The sequence below is a fragment of the Misgurnus anguillicaudatus genome, chromosome 5, assembly GCF_027580225.2.
Source record: "Misgurnus anguillicaudatus chromosome 5, ASM2758022v2, whole genome shotgun sequence".
In the NCBI taxonomy this organism is placed as follows: Eukaryota; Metazoa; Chordata; class Actinopteri; order Cypriniformes; family Cobitidae; genus Misgurnus; species Misgurnus anguillicaudatus.
Genome location: NC_073341.2, coordinates 26,955,941 through 26,973,830, shown reverse-complemented (window position 1 = coordinate 26,973,830; position 17,890 = coordinate 26,955,941). Strand labels below are relative to the sequence as shown.

General features: G+C 36.3%; 2 protein-coding genes across 4 annotated transcripts in view; one reads left to right on the top strand and one right to left on the bottom strand.

Moving 5' to 3' along the window:
- sema3gb (sema domain, immunoglobulin domain (Ig), short basic domain, secreted, (semaphorin) 3Gb) overlaps positions 1–8,247 on the top strand; it is a 48,684-nt gene extending 40,437 nt beyond the window's left edge. Inside the window, exons 13-18 of one of the 2 annotated variants that reach the window (XM_055168481.2) lie at positions 50–138; positions 240–281; positions 1,155–1,312; positions 3,183–3,250; positions 3,344–3,468; positions 4,399–8,247. In XM_055168481.2, coding sequence (XP_055024456.2) covers positions 50–138; positions 240–281; positions 1,155–1,312; positions 3,183–3,250; positions 3,344–3,468; positions 4,399–4,815 — 899 coding nt within the window. In that variant the 3' untranslated portion in view covers positions 4,816–8,247. Of the gene's footprint in view, positions 1–49; positions 139–239; positions 282–1,154; positions 1,313–3,182; positions 3,251–3,340; positions 3,469–4,398 lie in introns of both variants that reach the window. The other variant, XM_055168480.2, reaches the window with a different exon arrangement.
- Positions 8,248–9,190: 943 nt separating this feature from the next.
- Positions 9,191–16,273, bottom strand: wasb (WASP actin nucleation promoting factor b). 2 transcript variants are annotated; one of them, XM_055169011.2, is made up of 12 exons: positions 15,985–16,273; positions 15,278–15,418; positions 14,704–14,790; positions 14,400–14,496; positions 14,278–14,304; positions 12,065–12,100; positions 11,748–11,937; positions 11,569–11,611; positions 10,646–10,799; positions 9,954–10,312; positions 9,493–9,604; positions 9,191–9,401 (listed from the first exon to the last, which is right to left on the bottom strand). In XM_055169011.2, the coding sequence occupies exons 1-12, from the start codon at positions 16,084–16,086 to the stop codon at positions 9,349–9,351; spliced, it is 1,401 nt and encodes a 466-aa protein (XP_055024986.1). In that variant the 5' UTR covers positions 16,087–16,273; the 3' UTR covers positions 9,191–9,348. The 2 variants fall into 2 exon arrangements, with proteins under 2 accessions (XP_055024986.1, XP_055024985.1); XM_055169010.2 differs by having other exon boundaries at positions 9,191–9,404; positions 15,985–16,272.
- Positions 16,274–17,890: the final 1,617 nt, after the last annotated feature.

Sequence of the window (17,890 nt, the reverse complement as noted above, 5' to 3'; positions counted from 1 at the left end):
ATTATAAAACATCAAAGAAATAATCTGATTTATTTCTGGTGATCTTTAGATCGGGGAACAGTACAGAAGGTGATAGTCTTACCAAAAGACATTAGCACAACAGAGGAGCTTGTTTTAGAAGAGGTCGAAGTTTTTAAGGTGGGTTTATGTTTGTGCTTGCCTTTTTCCTGTTAAACGAAAGTTTGTGTAGATATGACCCTATACAGATCATAAGCATGTTTCTTTTTCAAATGTTTTAGACACCAGCAGCTGTCAAAACTCTGAAGATTTCTACTAAAAGGGTAAATTAACAAAGTTTATTAAAATATTATGTTTTTTATTAAAAAATGTTTTTTATTTTTTAATTACTGTGCAATGTGTGAACATGACAACCCTACAAAAATACAAAAAATCCACCCACTTAAAAAACTCCATTAACCCAAAGCAGCCTCATTAGGTTAATGTTAATGTGACATCTTACTGTCAAAGCCCCACCCACAGCCACTAACTGACATGTCATGTACTACCATTGTTTCCACCCTTAGCTAATTGTACTGGGGTATTTTAAGCTGAAACTTCAAACACATTTTGGACACACATGACATTAGACCTTGTAAAAATGGGCATAATAGGTTCCCTTTTAAGGTGGCAGGTTGTGGCAGTGAAGTTAAAGGGATAGTTCACCCAAAACCAAAAATTCTGTCATCATGTTCTCATCCTCATTTTGTTCTACACATGTATGAATTTCTTTTTTCTGATGAACACAAAAGAAGATATTTTAAGGTAAACACACAGCAGATAGTGACCATTGACTTTCATAGTTTGAAAAACAAATATTCTGGCATTCAATGGGTACCATCAACTGTGAGCTCACCATCATTTATCACAATATTTTTTCATCATTTATCAAAATACTTTTATAATACAGTATTTGTCTTCATACTGTGGAAGTCAGCTATGTGCTTACTATCATTTATAAAAATATCTTCATTTGTGTTCATCAAAATAAAAAAAACTCATATAGGTTAACATGTGGGTGAATAAATGATGACATAATCTTCCATCCTGGGTGAACTATCCCTTTATTGCTTTGTGATGTAAATATTAATAATGTTGATCACTGAAGATCTAAATGTGTTTATAAATGTTATGTCTTTCTTCTTGGTGATTTACAGCAACAGTTGTACGTGTCATCAGAAAGGGGTCTTACCCAGGTGTCCCTGCACAGGTGTGCTGTTTATGGTAAGGCCTGTTCGGACTGCTGTCTGGCCAGAGATCCATACTGTGCCTGGGATGGAGAAACCTGCTCTGCTTTCACCCCAGCTACAAAGAGGTCAGAGCACATTCATTTACCCAGTTGGGTGACCCTAACTGGTCTGCTTAATGATTAAATGTTATTTATATCATAGTTAACAATTCATTTACAACACATTTATATGACAGAACTACACTGTCTAAAAAAATATGGTCAAAAAGTTGTCCCTAGCTGCCACTGGTGCAGTACCCTTTAAGAAAGTCCTAATACACACTCTAAAAACAAACGGTGCTATATAGCACCAAAAGTGGTTCTTTGCTCGTAATCATAGAAGAACCGTTTTTTGTGCTATATAGCACCGGTGAAGCACCAGTGAAGCACCTGTGTAGAACCATATAGTGCTATGTAGAACCAAATGTGGTGCTATAGTGGTTCTATATGGCCCCTATATGGTTCTACACAGGTGCTTCACTGGTGCTATATGGCACTAAAAACGGTTCTTCTATGATTACGATCCAAAGCAACAGTTTTGGTTCTATATAGCACCGTTTGTTTTTTTAGAGTGCAGTACCGTATCTTCCGGACTATAAGTCACACTTTTATCATAGTTTGGCGGGTCCTGAAATTTATAGTCAGGTGCGACTTATACGTCAAAATTATTTAATATGAACCAAGAGACAACATTAGCATCTACAGCCATGGGAGCTCTATGCTGCTTCTGTATTTATGTAATTCAATGGATTCAGTGATGCGAAATGACTTCGGCACCTTTTGGAACTTGATTTGGCTTATCGTGTAAATTTAGCCTATTCAGCCTCCCAGGTATGTTCTGTATGCTATTGTGTATTGTGTAAATAACTGTTTATGTTACTTTAACATGTACGGACACCTATTCAGGCTGCTGTTTTGTGCTATTGTTTATTTGAATAACTTGCCTTTACAGATTAAATGTCTGTTCTTCGGCTTGGATTTTGTGAAATAATTTTCTAAAAAAATGTGATGTATAGTCCACTGTGACTTATATGTTTTTTCCTCTTCAAAATGCATTTTTGACTCATGCGACTCCGGAGCACTTATAGTCCAAAAAATACAGAATGTATCATTTAGGTACAGGTTTGTGTACATTTTGTACCAGTATGTACCTTTGAAGTACTTAGAGGTACATATTGGTAACAAAAACTCTAAAGATACATATGAGGTATTAAAGGATTAGTATTTTCTTTAAAAAAAATCCAGATAATTTACTCACCACCATGTCATCCAAAATGTTGATGTCTTTCTTTGTTCAGTCGAGAAGAAATTATGTTTTTGAGGAAAACATTTCTCATTTTAATGGACTTTAATGGACACCAACACTTAACACTTAACTCAACACTTAACAGTTTTTTCAACTGAGATTTAAAGGACTCTAAACGATCCCAAACGAGGCATAAGGGTCTTATCTATCGATTGTCATTTTTGACAAGAAAATAAAAATATGCCCTTTTAAACAACAACTTCTCGTCTATCTCCAGTCCTGTGACGCGCAAGTGTTGGGGTCCATTAAAGTCCATTAAAATGAGAAAAATCCTGGAATGTTTTCCTCAAAAAACACAATTTCTTCTCGACTGAACAAAGGAAGACATCAACATTTTGGATGACATGGTTGTGAGTAAATTATCTGGATTTTTAAGAAAATGGACTAATCCATCAACGTGAACTCTTTGGGTACAAAGATGTAATTTTTAAAAAGGTACCACTCCAATGACGACTAGGGACCATTTTTTTGTTTCTGACAGTAGACAATTTGATCAATGTGATCTGCTTTTGTAGAAGTTGACATTCACTGTCTGACTCTTTTGCTCTGAATAAAATGGATAAAAGAAAAGACAAAAGAATATTTCACAGTAAAACCATATAATTGGCTAAAAGCTCTTATTTATTAAAATCTCTATAATTGAATGTTTAGGAGAAGCAGGAGGCAAGATATCAAACATGGAGATCCATTACGACAGTGCCGGGGCTTTAACGCTAAAGGTTTGTAAACAAGCTTGTATATAATAAAGACAAATCTAAGTCTGTGAGATATTCAGATGTTTGACCACAGCTCTTTCATGCCCCTCTCAGTAGAGAAGCGTCTGAGGGAGACGGTGCAGTTTGGAGTCGAAGGCAGCAGCACGTTTCTGGAGTGCCAGCCGAGGTCTCCTCAGGCCACAGTCAAATGGCTTTACCAGAAAGACGGCAAGCGGAAAGCAGTAAGGCGCCAGTTCTTGCGTTACCATCCTCAATGAAGCTGAAGCTATTTCACTTCTGTTTCTTCCACAAATGCATTGCTAAAATGTTTCTGAACTTGACAACTAGAAAGTTTTTGAAAAAAATGATAAAGTAAAAATAGATAAAAATCTAAAGTCACATGAGGGTCACTTCAAAAAGTACACATTTTTACTTAAGAAAGTCCAAATACAATACCTCAAAGGTACATATTAGGACATTTTAAAGGGTGCCATCTCACAAAACTGTTTCTTATTAGAATAAAGAACAATAAATGTATAATAACAATGTTGGGGAAAGTTACTTTTAAACTGTTCCCACACAGGTGTGTACACATAGAATGCATAATGTGACTGTTTAGATTAATTCAGTACATATATATATTTATATTTATTATTATATTATTATATTTATTATTATTATTATTATTATTATTATTATTATTATTATTATTATTATAAATATATATATATATATATTTATTTTTATTTTATCAAATTAATTCAACTAAAAAGTAACTTGCATTACTTTTTTAAAAGGTTACTCAAATATTAATGTGTACATTTAAAAAGTAATGCATTACTTGACTCGTTACTTCAGAAAATTAATATTATTGCGTAATGCACGTTACTTGCAATGCGTTACCCCCAACACTGATAATAAAGCCCCGACCCTAAACTTAACATCACCGATACAAAAGCTGGTCATACAAAATGTAAATCAGATTTTACAAATTCATATGAATAAGCCACCTTGTATAAATTGGCATGAGATTGTTTTGGAAGGAGCAGTATCTGTCACAGCATTTTATAAAATCACTAGAATGAATTATTTTTTTTTAAAGTCTATTTGGCATGAAGCTTCTGTGAATATCAGTATCATACTGTACATCATGTATTTCTTTTCCCCCTCAGCTTAATCGAGATAAAGAAATCTTGAAGACAGGTCACGGCATCCTGATGAAATCTCTCACCCAATCGGATGCCGGTCTCTACCAGTGTCTGGCAACCGAGAACAACTTCAAACACACCGTGGCCCGCATCTCTCTTCGGATCCTGGATCGAGAGATCGTCGATGCGCTAACTGAGACGGACATCCCCGTAGAACCAGATCACCGTCGCCATCATTCCCATCATCACCCTCCACCCCCGCCCCCGCCTCTCCAGACCCTCCCACCCCCTCTCCAGTCCCACCCACAACCAGAGGTGCGTCTCATCAACCAGTACTGCCAGTCCTACAGGCAACAGATACAAAGCCAGGCTCACAAACCCAAGAGGAACAACCGCCGGCACACCGGTGAACAGGAAGAGGAGGAACCACAGGATCAGTGAGTGGAAAAGCATCTGGACACCACCAGTTCATCCTTTGACTTTGTCCCATTCACTGTGTGAACAATGTGTCTCTCATCACATCATTTATTTGTTTGACTTGTTCAATTAGAACGTTTTGACGTACAGTACCTCTCCCAACCAGTTCCTGTCTGGACGTGACATGCATAGCCCCTCATTTGTACTATGTTGAGGTTTGAACAACACAGTGGTTAAAACAACTGCCAATAAATTCCTAAAATATCCAGCTAAACCAGCAAAACTACTGCCATATTATGTAAAATATAAGCTATTCCCACTTAAGGTTGCATCGATGACTTTAGTGTAAATATTATTAGACATCAAATAATAATAATAATATAGAAAAGTATTTAAGATAACACAGTATGGCTTATCTAAACCCCCCAGACCAGAAAATACAGTAGTGGAAAGGCAGAAGAGGATCTTTTGGAGACAGCGTTTGACCTGAGGATTATAGGAATAACTTATATTATATAGATTGTTAATAGGTTTAATGACCATTGAAGTTGGTCAACTCTTTTACCCTACAACTAAAATGAGCAACTTTCATTCTGCACGCCAAACAATGTTGGTGCATTGGTTTTGACTGCATTGGTGCAGTGTGTAAATTCTAGCGGCATCTAGTGGTGAGGTTGCGAATTGCAACCAATGTCCCAGTCCACGGCTCACTCCTCGCTTTTGAAACACATAGAGAAGCTACGGTAGCCACCACAGGACAAACATGTCAACGTCGGAGACAACTTAGTAAAAAAGTTTGTCCGTTGAGGGCTTCTGTAGAAACATGGAGGCACAAAATGGTGACCTCCATGTAAGGGGGCCCTCGGTGTATGTGCATAAAAACGTCTCATTTAAAGGTAATAAAAATATAATGGTTCATTATGAAAGGTCTTCATAAACCACTGATATTATAGTTATTTATATTATATGAATTTCTGCCAAGAGAGCCTCCTAAAAGTTACACACTGCACCTTTAAATAATCAAAATGAAATTGGAAATCATAACTGTTGGTCTGTAGATTTAAAGGGAAAACATATTATTATGGTTTTAAACAACCAGGACTAATTTCACTAACTGCAATGTGATTTGATAATTGCCAGAAAAGGTAAAGGTTTTCAAAGAACATGACTGTGGACCAAAATAAAAGTCATGACGATTTAGTATTTGTAAAACAAAAAAGATTTCATAGGTATTGTTGATCAAAATTTTTCTCTTCTGATAAATAAAGTCAGACATGCTATTTTATAAGCTTTAGTATGGAGTATAATTTGGGATACTTTGCCAATTTTTTGCAATTTGTTTATTCTCAAACCACTATAAGCAAGCTGATCTTTTCTTCTGTATACTGCTGTATATAGGCATAAAACCAAGCTTTTCAGTCTGATCTCCGCTGTCTTTGACTGTGGACTATTACGATAGTCGGACCACTAAGCACATTCTCACTGAGCATTGCTATAAACCATAATCAGCTTTGCTGTATTTTGTATTCCATGATTTGTTAATGGTAAAATGTGGTCAGATTTTTGCTTGTGTATACACGGTATCTGTGCTTTTTGTTGTGTGGCAATGACACATGTAAATAGAAAATGAGTGTTCAGAGAGTCACTAGTCAGGATTAACTCATTTCTTATATTCCTCATCTCTCCTGTGACCCCCCCATACCATACAACATATTTATTGTAAGAGTGTACATATTCATGTAAGTTGTGCTCTTTGGTGATGGGACAGGGCTGGTTTCGGTGGAAAATGTCATTGTATGTATTGTTAATATTCTGGACCAGGGCACACAGAGAGATGCTGAGAGAAAAGAGGTAGATGTTTTTGGAACGGTGATTGTAGCAGATATAAGAGTTTTTGGATAACTGTGGCAAATGTTGTTTAACACGATGTTGATCAAAAGATTAATTTATACAAATGAAATACTATTGATAATGGTTTAAATAAAAAACAAAAAAAGTTTTAACTTAAGGTTTTACTAATTTTGGGACACATCTGCAGAGTATTTAAAGCCAGAAATGTCTACCTTTTTCTAGCACTATCCACAATCTAAAAAAATAATGTGTTATTTTTTACACAGTTTGTGTCATGCCATTTAACACATGTGTTATTTCGTGTTAAAATAAATGAAAGGGACAACACAAGTTGTGTAAAAAATAACACAAAATGTGTTGTTACAATAATAACACAGAGATGTGTTAGTTAGGGACAACACATTTAATGTCTAACACAGAATGTGTTGTTTTTAACACATCTGTTTTTAGAGTGCATAAAATATCACTAGCACTGAATAAACAGGACAGGGGTGAAGAAAATTATCTTCTGAAAACATAAGAAGCTCAGATGCAAAAGCCTCTAAATGCCACATCTGTCAAAAATGAGATCATGATATTAACCAGTGGCGGCTCGTGACTGCGCAAATTCAAAATATGTATTCGGAGTGTCATGTGTGTTGCTCGTGTTTTCAAAATATGTTTTTGTTGCACATGCGCCAAAACCGTTTATGATAAAAGAGATGCTCACATTCAGAAAATACACGCAAGACACTCCCTTAACGGTAAACTCTGATTACGCATGAGATTATGCGAGTATCTGGCAAACGCCAGCATCTCTTTTATCATAAACCCTTATCTGCAGCAGGCACTAATTTTGACAAGACACATCACTCGACACGCAGAACACACATTTTGCAATTACGAAACACGTGACGGGCTACATACATGTTGTGATGAACTTCGCATCGTGCGCCCTCGAAAAAAGAAGTCACCGGCCGCCACTGATATTAACCGAATGCTTTCAGCATGTATTATACATTCATCGAAAACTTTTGCTTCAAATGGGCTTAATCCCACCCTCCGGCAATTCAGAAATTCTGGTTTATGGCAGAATATATTAAGAGTCTGATTAAAAAATGCTCATTTACAAGAAACATGTCAGAGAGGGTTTTGCATCTGAGCTCTTTATATAGTTTGTCCACTGATTTCAGCATCATGACTTTAAGAGCCTGTTTTTCTTTAGGGATATTTATGATGACTATCTATATAAATAGTTCAATAAAACATTTGGTGATTTTTACCCTAGACATGTGGTGTGAACATTTTCAAATAATTCAAAACCACATTTTCTCCTATTCATGTAGATGTTATTGTGCAGAATGATACCCAGGTAAAATTCAACACCACATAAAGTTTATTGTCCTGTTGTGTTTTTATGGTGTTGGTTATCGAGCTAAACAGATTTGTCCTAACTACGTTTGCTTCCTGAATATTTCCTCTTTGTATTCCCAGACATTTGTGTAGTTTTACGTTAATGTGATTATTTGTGATAAATATTATTTTATTATGGTATTGAAGTATGGTTGGGAGTTTTAATAGGTGTTTTTTAAAGCAATAACAATAAACTGCTGTTTTTGTTTTTAACCAGTTATTTCTTGTTTCTTTCAACTTTACCACCTACACATTCATTGATAACAAAAGCCATGAGCATATTTTTTATATTTATAGCCACATTTGCTATATTTATGTGGTTTTACAATTTGATAATAAAATGACATAATCTGATGTCAAGTTAACATCATATATCTACAGCTTAAAGGAATAGTCTACTCATTTTCAACATCAAAATATGTTATCACCTCAACCAAGAACCGCTGACACATCCCTCCATCATCTGCGCGCGTGCACGCAAGCGCCGGAGCGCGCTGTTCGATAGCATTTAGCTTAGCCCCATTCATACAATTGTACCATTTAGAGATAAAGTCAGAAGTGACCAAACACATCAACGTTTTTCCTATTTAAGACGAGTTATACGAGCAAGTTTGGTGGTGCAAAATAAAACGTAGCGCTTTTCTAAGCGGATTTAAAAGAGGAACTATATTTTATGGCGTAATAGCACTTTTGGGAGTACTTTGACTCGGCGCAGTAACACCCTCCCTCTCCCATTATGAGAGGGAGAAGGGGAGCGGACTTTTCAGGCTAGTATGCTCGTATAACTACTCGTCTCAAATAGGAAAAACGTTGATGCGCCTGGTCACCTCCAACCCCACCTCCGATTGGTACCATTGAATGAATGGGGCCAAGCCAAATGCCATCGAAGTGTCGCAGCGCGCTCCAGCGCCCACGCGCACGCACACAGATGACAGAGGGATGCACCAACTCTTCCCAGTCAAGGCAATAACACAGCTCAATATCGAAAATGAGTAGACTATTCCTTTAAAGGAATAGCTCAACCAAAAATGAAAATGTTGATACAGACATGTATCAATTTCCAAGCCGATCATGAGGCCCATTCACTTTCATAGTATTCTTTTTTCCTACTGTGGAAGTCAATGGTGCTCAAATATGGTTTGGTTACAAACATTGCTCAAATTATCTTCCTTTATTAGAAATTAATACAGGTTTGTAACAATATGACAGTGAGTAAATTCATTTTGGGTGAACTGTCCCTTTAATGATTTCAGTTGAAGCATCAGGCTTCGGTTTTAATGGCATGAGTTTGTAAACAGAAAGCAAAAAGAAACATTATTCGTCCCACTCCTCATCTTCGTCATCATCACCACCATCATCATCCTCGTCTTCTGAAGAAAAAAAATTATAAAAATAATTCTAAACACACCGTAAACACAATAATGTTCCATTCATTCTTAAATACGTTCGATGAATTACCTGAAGAATGGATAACTTTACTCCTTTTCTGCATGACCAACATCAAAGCTCCTACAATGCCCTCAGAGGACTCATCTTGAGGTGAAGGACAAGGATCTGTATTTTCGGACACCTGAGACAAACACCAGATATAAGCTTGGTTAGAAACAGCTAATGCTGTACTAAAGTCCCATGCATGACTAATCGTTGACATTTACATTTATGCTTTTGGCAGACACGCGATTTACAGTGCATTCAAATTACATGTGTGTTCCCTGAGGTCTGAACCCTTCACCTTTGCAATGTTTACATTTATGCATTTAACAGATGCTTTTATCCAAAGCGACTTACAGTGCATTACATTTCTTTTTAAACAATATGTTTGTTTCCTGAACTTCAGACTCATGGTCTTTGCGATGCTGACGCAATGCTCTACCAACTGAGCTACAGGAAGACGTTATGTGCTTATACGTGTGACATACATTCTTTAACATTCGTCCACGGCGAATTTCCTCCATTAAGGTTCCTCTTCCTCCGCCACCAGATGGAGGAGCTGGAGCTGAGCTGGTAGGGCTGCTGGGGAAGCTGGGGGCTGAAGACGGTGGAGGTGGAGGAGGTGGGGGAGGAGGGGGAGGTGGTGGACCTCCACCCATAGGTTTATGACTTTGGTTGGGGGGTGGTGGGGGTGGAGGCCCAGGGCGACCTCCAGGTGGAGCAGGTGGGGGTGGGCAGCGATTTGGGGCTCCTGGACTGCGTACAGGTGGCCCTGGACGTTGAGGGGGGCCTCCACGGGGTGGAGGAGGTGCAGGTCCGGACCGAGGGCCTCCCTGGGCCATTGCATCTGTGAAGGAAACAAAGATCAGCAAATAATAAATGGTGAAATTCTCACATTTATGTCTAATAATTACATACGGTGGTAAATTTTAAACATATAAACGTGTGAAATTCAGGCTAGTCTTATAATCGAACTATGAGACTTTAATTTCACTCTTTGACATGGTCTTATATTAGCGTTATCAAGGTTGGATTTTCACAGAATCTTCAGAGCTTCATAAGATGATTTTATGTAGAAAATTGTAAATCACAAAATGACTTTAGCTGGGTTTTAACAGGCAGGATTATATATTTGAAAATGAAAGGCCTAGTTGTAGGGTTTGATTTGTGATTAGCTCACCATTTCTCCTCATTTCCTCTTTTACTGCATCAAGTCCTCCAGATTGCTCAATGAATTCATAAATGATCTTAGATGTTTCTTTATCTGTCAGCTGTGCGTCACTTATTCCAGCAGAATTAAATAGCTTCTTTAGATCAGGGTCGAGATTGTTGGTCTGGAATGGGGAGAGTGAATTGATCCTTTATTAGTTAATTTGTTTCTCTTAAATAAAGAAAATGCTTTGACTATATTGTTTGTTGTCATTTTTACCTAAATCAGAATAAGCATCAAATATTTTAGGTGACTGAATTAGATCTTTGGGTGAACTATCCCTTTAAAGGGACACTCCACTTTTACCGTTTTGGAATCCATTCAGCTAATCTCCGGGTCTGGCGTTACCACTTTTAGCATAGCTTAGCACAATCCATTGAATCTGATTAGACCATTAGCATCGTGCTCAAAAATAAGCAAAGAGTTTGGATATTTTTCCTATTTTAAACTTGACTCTTCTGTAATTACATTGTGTACTAAGACTGACGGTATATTAAAAGTTGCAATTTTCTACAACCCCAAAACAGAAAAAGTTGGGACATTGTAGAAATTGTGAGTAAAAAAGGAATGGAATAATTTACAAATCTCATAAAATTATATTTTATTCACAGTAGAATATAGATAACATATCAAATGTTGAAAGTAAGATATTTTGAAATGTCATGCCAAATATTGGCTCATTTTGGATTTCATGAGAGCTACACATTCCAAAAAAAGTTGGGAAAGGTAGCAATAAGAGGCCAGAAAATGTAAATGTACATATAAGGAACAGTTGAAAGACCAATTTGCAACTTGCTGAATGGATTCCAAAATGGTAAAAATCAAATGTTTAACTTAAGGGAGCTAGAAAATTGGCATATTTTCAAAAAAGTGGAGGGAAAGAAAAAACTTACATCAAAACCAGAGTTTGGATCCCACCCAACATGAGTGATGTGTCTTATGAAAGAGGAGAAGCACAGTAAACATCAACGTCAGACAAAAAACCCAAAAATACAAGTTTCTAGAACCTCCCAGGTAACAGTAGACTCTAAAGCGTATCTGCGTCTGAGTCTGCTGCTGTCTGAGATCTTACTTGAATCCACTTGGAGCACCAATATCTGCTTTTGTAAGCCTGGGGCCTTTCTTCTTTCCCTTTTTGTCCTTCTTGCCTATGGAGAATGAGGCTGCTGAGGGTGTGACCGGAGGTGATCGGTACCTTGAAGCCACTATGTCTGGGTTCTGGATGTCCACCGTTGGTATTATACTTGGCTGTGAAACTGGACCTGTTACACATATAACAAATAAAAATGACTCATCAAACCACTCTTTACTGCACATAGCATGTTCATGGATATGGCAGCACTTGAATTTTTTAATAGATGTTAGAACTTTGTGTTATTTTTGACTTACCGTTTGTTGGAGAAATTTGATTCGGTATCTGTCTTTCTGTTAATCAAAACATTATGTGGTTATTTGGTAAATTTAGATTAAGGATTAAATTTAAAGGGATAGTTCACCCAAAAATGAAAATTCTGTCATCATTTACTCACTGTCATGTCATTGTAAACCTGTAAGGAAGATATTTTGAGGAATATTTGTAACCAAACTGATCAGAGACCCCATTGGCTTCCATTGTATTCTTTTTCCAACCTGATCTCACATATTACGTGAAATATTCACAAAATGTTTTATTAATTTTTCCGTGTCATTGTCACGTATATCCGCCACTTTACGTGTCCGTGCCACGACTTTCTTTTCATGTCAGCCTCAAGTATTGGTTACTCAACTGCCCTTTCCATTTGCATTGTCGCTTCGGTTTGGGGTTAGATTTGCCGTTTGGGTTAGGATGTCACTTTAAGTATTGGTTTATAGCGGAGAGCGGGGGCGAAAGTACATTTTTTCAGAAAAAAGTATTTTTAAAAGATAATGTTATAGACAGAGAAATATTTTTGCTGTGGTCAATAACTCACAAGTGTGGTCTATCAATACCAGGTGGAATTTTGTAAAAATGCAAAACGACTTCAGTATAATTAAACGTAAGTAGTGAATTGTTACTTTCGACCCCACCTGCAGGGACAAAAGTAACACAAGTAAACAAGAAAAAATGTTGGTGTTACACTTGTGTTTATTAAATATACATGACTATGACCTTGTTGATATGTAACTGCAAACATATTTTGTAATTTATCTTTGTAAAAATATTGAAATTACATTTTCATTTTAAATTTCAGTTTTATTAAATGTTTCAAAAGAATAAAAAAAATTAAATCAAATTATTTTCAACATATACAACAGTATTAGCAGCGGGACAAAAGTAACAAGTGTTACTTTCGTCCTGACAGGATCTCCTCACATTTAAACCCGATTTACTTTTATTTCGAAAAAGAGAGGTCAAACTTCAATATGTGTTAGAGCACTAAATAACCTGTAGATTGATCAGTACTTTAACACATGAAACCAGAAACACAATGCTTTATAATGACCGCTTTAGGAAATTACTTATCATGGTTAAAAACACCTTTCTGGAACTACACGCTGAAAAAACGGTGAGTAAATAACGCAATATTTGTCAGCTCTGTCAGAGGTTGTGTGCCTAAAAGGATGTCATAGTTTGGAATGCAATTTTTATCAGGGCTCGGAGAAAATCGCTTTGTTACTTTCGTCCTGCGTTACTTTTGCCCCGGTTCTCCTCTACTATTTTTTCGTATGCTTTTTAAACCATTGTCGCCTGATATTAGGGTTAGAGCTGGGTTTGGGTAAGGATGTCATTTTATGTAACAGAAAGTCAATCTAACCCCAAACCGAAGCGACAGTGGTAAGAAAATAGGAAAAACAGTTGAGAAAACCAACATGTGAAACCGACACAAAAAAGTTGTGACACGGACATGTAAAATGGCGGAAATACCTGACAATGACACGGTAAAATGAGCAAAACTGTTATGGTTTGGACAGATGAACCCAATAGCGGACGATGAAGGGGTTAACAAAAGACTTTAATATCAAACAAGACAAAAACAAAAGCCCACGTGGGGGCATACAGCATAGACAGACACAAAACACTAGACTAGACTTGACAATAAAACTCTTGACTTGACTAGACAATAACTAGATATCACACCGACAATACAAAATGAACCTGCACAGAAACAAGGACAAGAGAACATTATATAAGAGAAACTAAACAAGATAACGAGGAGGGAACAGGTGATGGGAATAAGTAATAATTAACAATAAGCAGGAGGACGAGAGGGCGGGGACAAATGACAAGACACCGGAGGCACATGCCACAGGAAACAAGGCATGAGCGTCCACATAAGGCCTGGGACTGCCAGAACCCTGCCACCATGACAAAATACAAATACAACACAAGACTTCAAGGCAGAGTTCTAACACAAAACGTTTCATGACCATTTCACGTAATATGTGAGATCAGGCTGTCTTTTTTCTACTATGGAAGTATATGGATCCCCGATCAGCTCGGTCACAAACATTCCTTAAAATATCTTCCTTCATGTTCACCAGAACAAAGAAATGTATACAGGTTTTTAACAAATGATTTTAAATTTTGGGTGAACTAACCCTTTAATATAGGCGCATACACTGCAAATGTAGTCCACACATACCTTCAGCGGGAGCATGTTGTCTTTTATCTACAATAAACAATTCACAAAGACACATTGATAAAAATACACATGACCTTTTTTAAAAGAACAATATACATTATATGAAAATGGCAGTAAGTGACCTTGGCGGTTTGTTCCCCGATTAACCTTCTCTTGAACAATGCCTCTGAAAAATTCAGCTTCTGTTTCACTGGCAAAGTTCAGACCTACAAGGCAGTCCTGTGACACATGCATCTTAACTTTAGATTCAAATACATCCTTTAGATACAAAATAACATTCAAGTTAAGCTTCTGTGAATATAAAATCCCCAGAGAACACATCACTTCTTAAAAATAAAGGTCACAATGTCTATGTCAAGCAATGAGAAATGAGATAAACTATATCTGACTATACAGATTGAGACTGTTGAGGAAGTCTGTACCCACATCTGCAGTAAAGCTGTGGAAGAACTGCGTCGGGCAGGAATATGTGAACGGACTGTACATCTCCTGCTCCCAAATCATTTTACCGACCTGAAACAACCAAAGACAGAAACAGTTGAGTTGCTTTGACCTACTGCTTGAAGCAGAAGTGTGTCTATATTTAACTTCAGCTTGTTTGGTCATCTCTGGACAAGTTAAAAAAGTAAGTAGACAAAAATCTGAAATCAGGATTTTTGGTCCGCTTTCCCAGAATAGAAACACTATGCATGTCAGCTTGTAGGACACGGCATATAAATAGCTTTAAAATACAATGTCAGGAAAAAATTGTTCCAAGCTGTCAGTAAGGCAGTACCCTTATGTATCATTTAGGTACAGATATTTATTCATTTGGTACCAATATGTAGCTCTGAGGTACTAATGTGAACTCTTTAGGTACATAGGTGTACTTTTTATAAGGGTATATCCACAGTGTAAACTGTGATAGCTTTTTTTCTAACAGTGTAACAGACATTAAACACTGACACTAATGTGCATACATGTAGTCTTAATATTGCAGAAAAGAGTAAAAATGTCTAACCTTGATGTCAAAAAGCCGGAAGAAATATGAACGTTTCGCATTGTCCTTAATAAAACACACGACTCCTGTATGTTGGAGGCTCCATTGGTTTGGACTGTGAGGAAGTGCCATGCACAGCTGAATAACTGCTGTGGCCATGCTCTGCACACACACAAACATAACAAACACAATGCATTGACACTTATACACGTACATTACTTTTTTTTTTATTGGTACAGGTAAAAAGTCAATGCTCAGGCAGATGTATCAGCATCCTCTGCAGCAACAGGAAGTTGTGCTCAAACAATATTTCCTGTCACTTTCCAGTCAAACTTAAATCTCATATACCAATCTCAGTGAAAATAGAGTCATGCCATCTTATTTCAAGATATATATATTTTTTAACTAGTGCCGCTAGTGGTTTTCCTCACCAAAAGGGTGAAACTGATAACAAAACTGAATCCGACTGTTAAAATCGGTTTAGTTGTTAGGTCTCAGTGGTGTCACAAGTATTGTGGCCATCCTGTTCATTCTGTAAACAGAAATGGAAATGACATCCAAAGCTGCTGTAGATGTCAAACATATGCATTTACGTTGACCTTTAACTGACATCAAGACTAACAGCGTTCCCCTCTTAGGCCTGTGCATCACATCCCACCTCGGAGAGCTTGTATGCGCACACAAACCTTCTCAGTCATTTAAGTTAAACAAAACGGGGTTTCACCTACCACGCATCTTCTTCCTAAAAGCTCTACCAGACGGTCATTCTCCTGGTTGCTGAGGAGAGAACTGGGCACGTTATCCTGCCCTTTCATTTTTCCTTTGCTCATCTGTCTTTCAAACGGACCCTCGGATCCAGGGACTTCACACCGGGGCCCCGGTTCTGTTCACAGCGTCCGCAGAAGCAGTCTAAAGCCTTTTTTTCTTGGACAGACCTATGGTTGAAGGAACCGTCACTTCCGTGTTTTGTGATCTGATGTGAACGCGGCTCAGTAAAGAAGAACAGGAAGAGCAAAACCACTGAGCAGATCTTTTTTATGTGCTTTGAAGAGGCACGTGTTTCTTAGCTCATATGAAGGAGGGGCAACTAAGGTTGACATTTCTAAGTGAAGTCAACTAAGTGAAAAGTGTACATTTATGTTGATATACTGAGTTGATTTTACTGATAACCCTTAAGTGAAATAATAACACAACTCTTGTAATTACATAGCTATACTACATAGTATTACATAGTTATTATTACATTATTACATAGTAATAAAGAAACATTTTGATTGGGTCATATTATATTTGCATGTAAATGAAACCAGTTAATTGATAAAAAAAAATAAGGTTACCCGACAAAAAAAATATATATATATATAGAGTGCTGTGAAAAAGTCTAAGGCTACCAACATCAGACTTGTTGTTTTAGAAGTTTTTATGTCCATTCATATTTATTTATCAATCTATTTTATTAAGATAAAAACCGAAAATACAGGAAATATGTACAAAAAAATTTTTTTCAGGACTAAATGTCGTCTTTAGGCATCGTCAGTGTTTAGTGTGATCTCTCTTGGCACTAAACACATCTTAAGCGTTTTTGAGCAGAATGAAGTAGAAAGACTAATTTCTTTAAAATTTGGATTTAATTTTATTTAGGTTTAAGAGATCCTGCAGTTTCCTGCTATTGCTCAAGTGGAAGGGGAGTTTACCCTAAAATCTTGACACATCAGTTTACATTTTATACAGTCTTTAAAACTAAATACACATTTCCTGTATTTTCAAGATGTATTTTATTAAAGAGACTGATAAACAATTATATATGATTACTATAACGTTGCGATATATATATATATATATATATATATATATATATATATATATATATATATTTTTTTTTTTTTCTCGCAATGTTATAAAATATTAAAGAAATATCTGTCAATAATATATATATATTTTTTTTTCGCAATGTTATAGTAATCATATATAATTGTTTATCAGTCTCTTTAATAAAATACATGCAGAAAATGTGTATTTAGTATTAAAAACTATATAAAATGCATTTAAAGCATTGTGACACATTATGAAATTTGTACTCATGCAGTTATTACCTAACTAGTACCATATCTAATTCTTACACATTACATTACTGCTAGTTCAGTAGTATTCGATTATATTTTTGACTTTGTTTAAACCTTACTTAAGGTTTTATCATGACACACATTTAACATGTTAGCTGTTTAAAGGATTGAGCAAAAGAGGAATAAAGAGAAAATAAACAGTAAGACATCTGTTTGTTAGAATGTCAGCTTCCTACGGTGTGTTTCATAAGACTTTTATTGACAGTACTAACACAATGTTTCATTTGGAATAGCCTAAGCAAATTAAAATAAATTAATATGTTACCCTATCTATGAAATCCAGAACTATTATAATTAAATTTTGAGAACTGGTGCTAAAGTTAATTGATTTTTATCTTTTACATGGTCAAGGTTCTTTATACATAGGATGATTATATGAAGAAAACTATCAATTAAAAAACAAAAAAAATATTTAATTGGGTTTTACAGACAGAGTCACAATATTATAAATATGTTTGTTGTTGCGCATATCCCTTACAATGGGTACACAAACAAATAAATACATATTGGA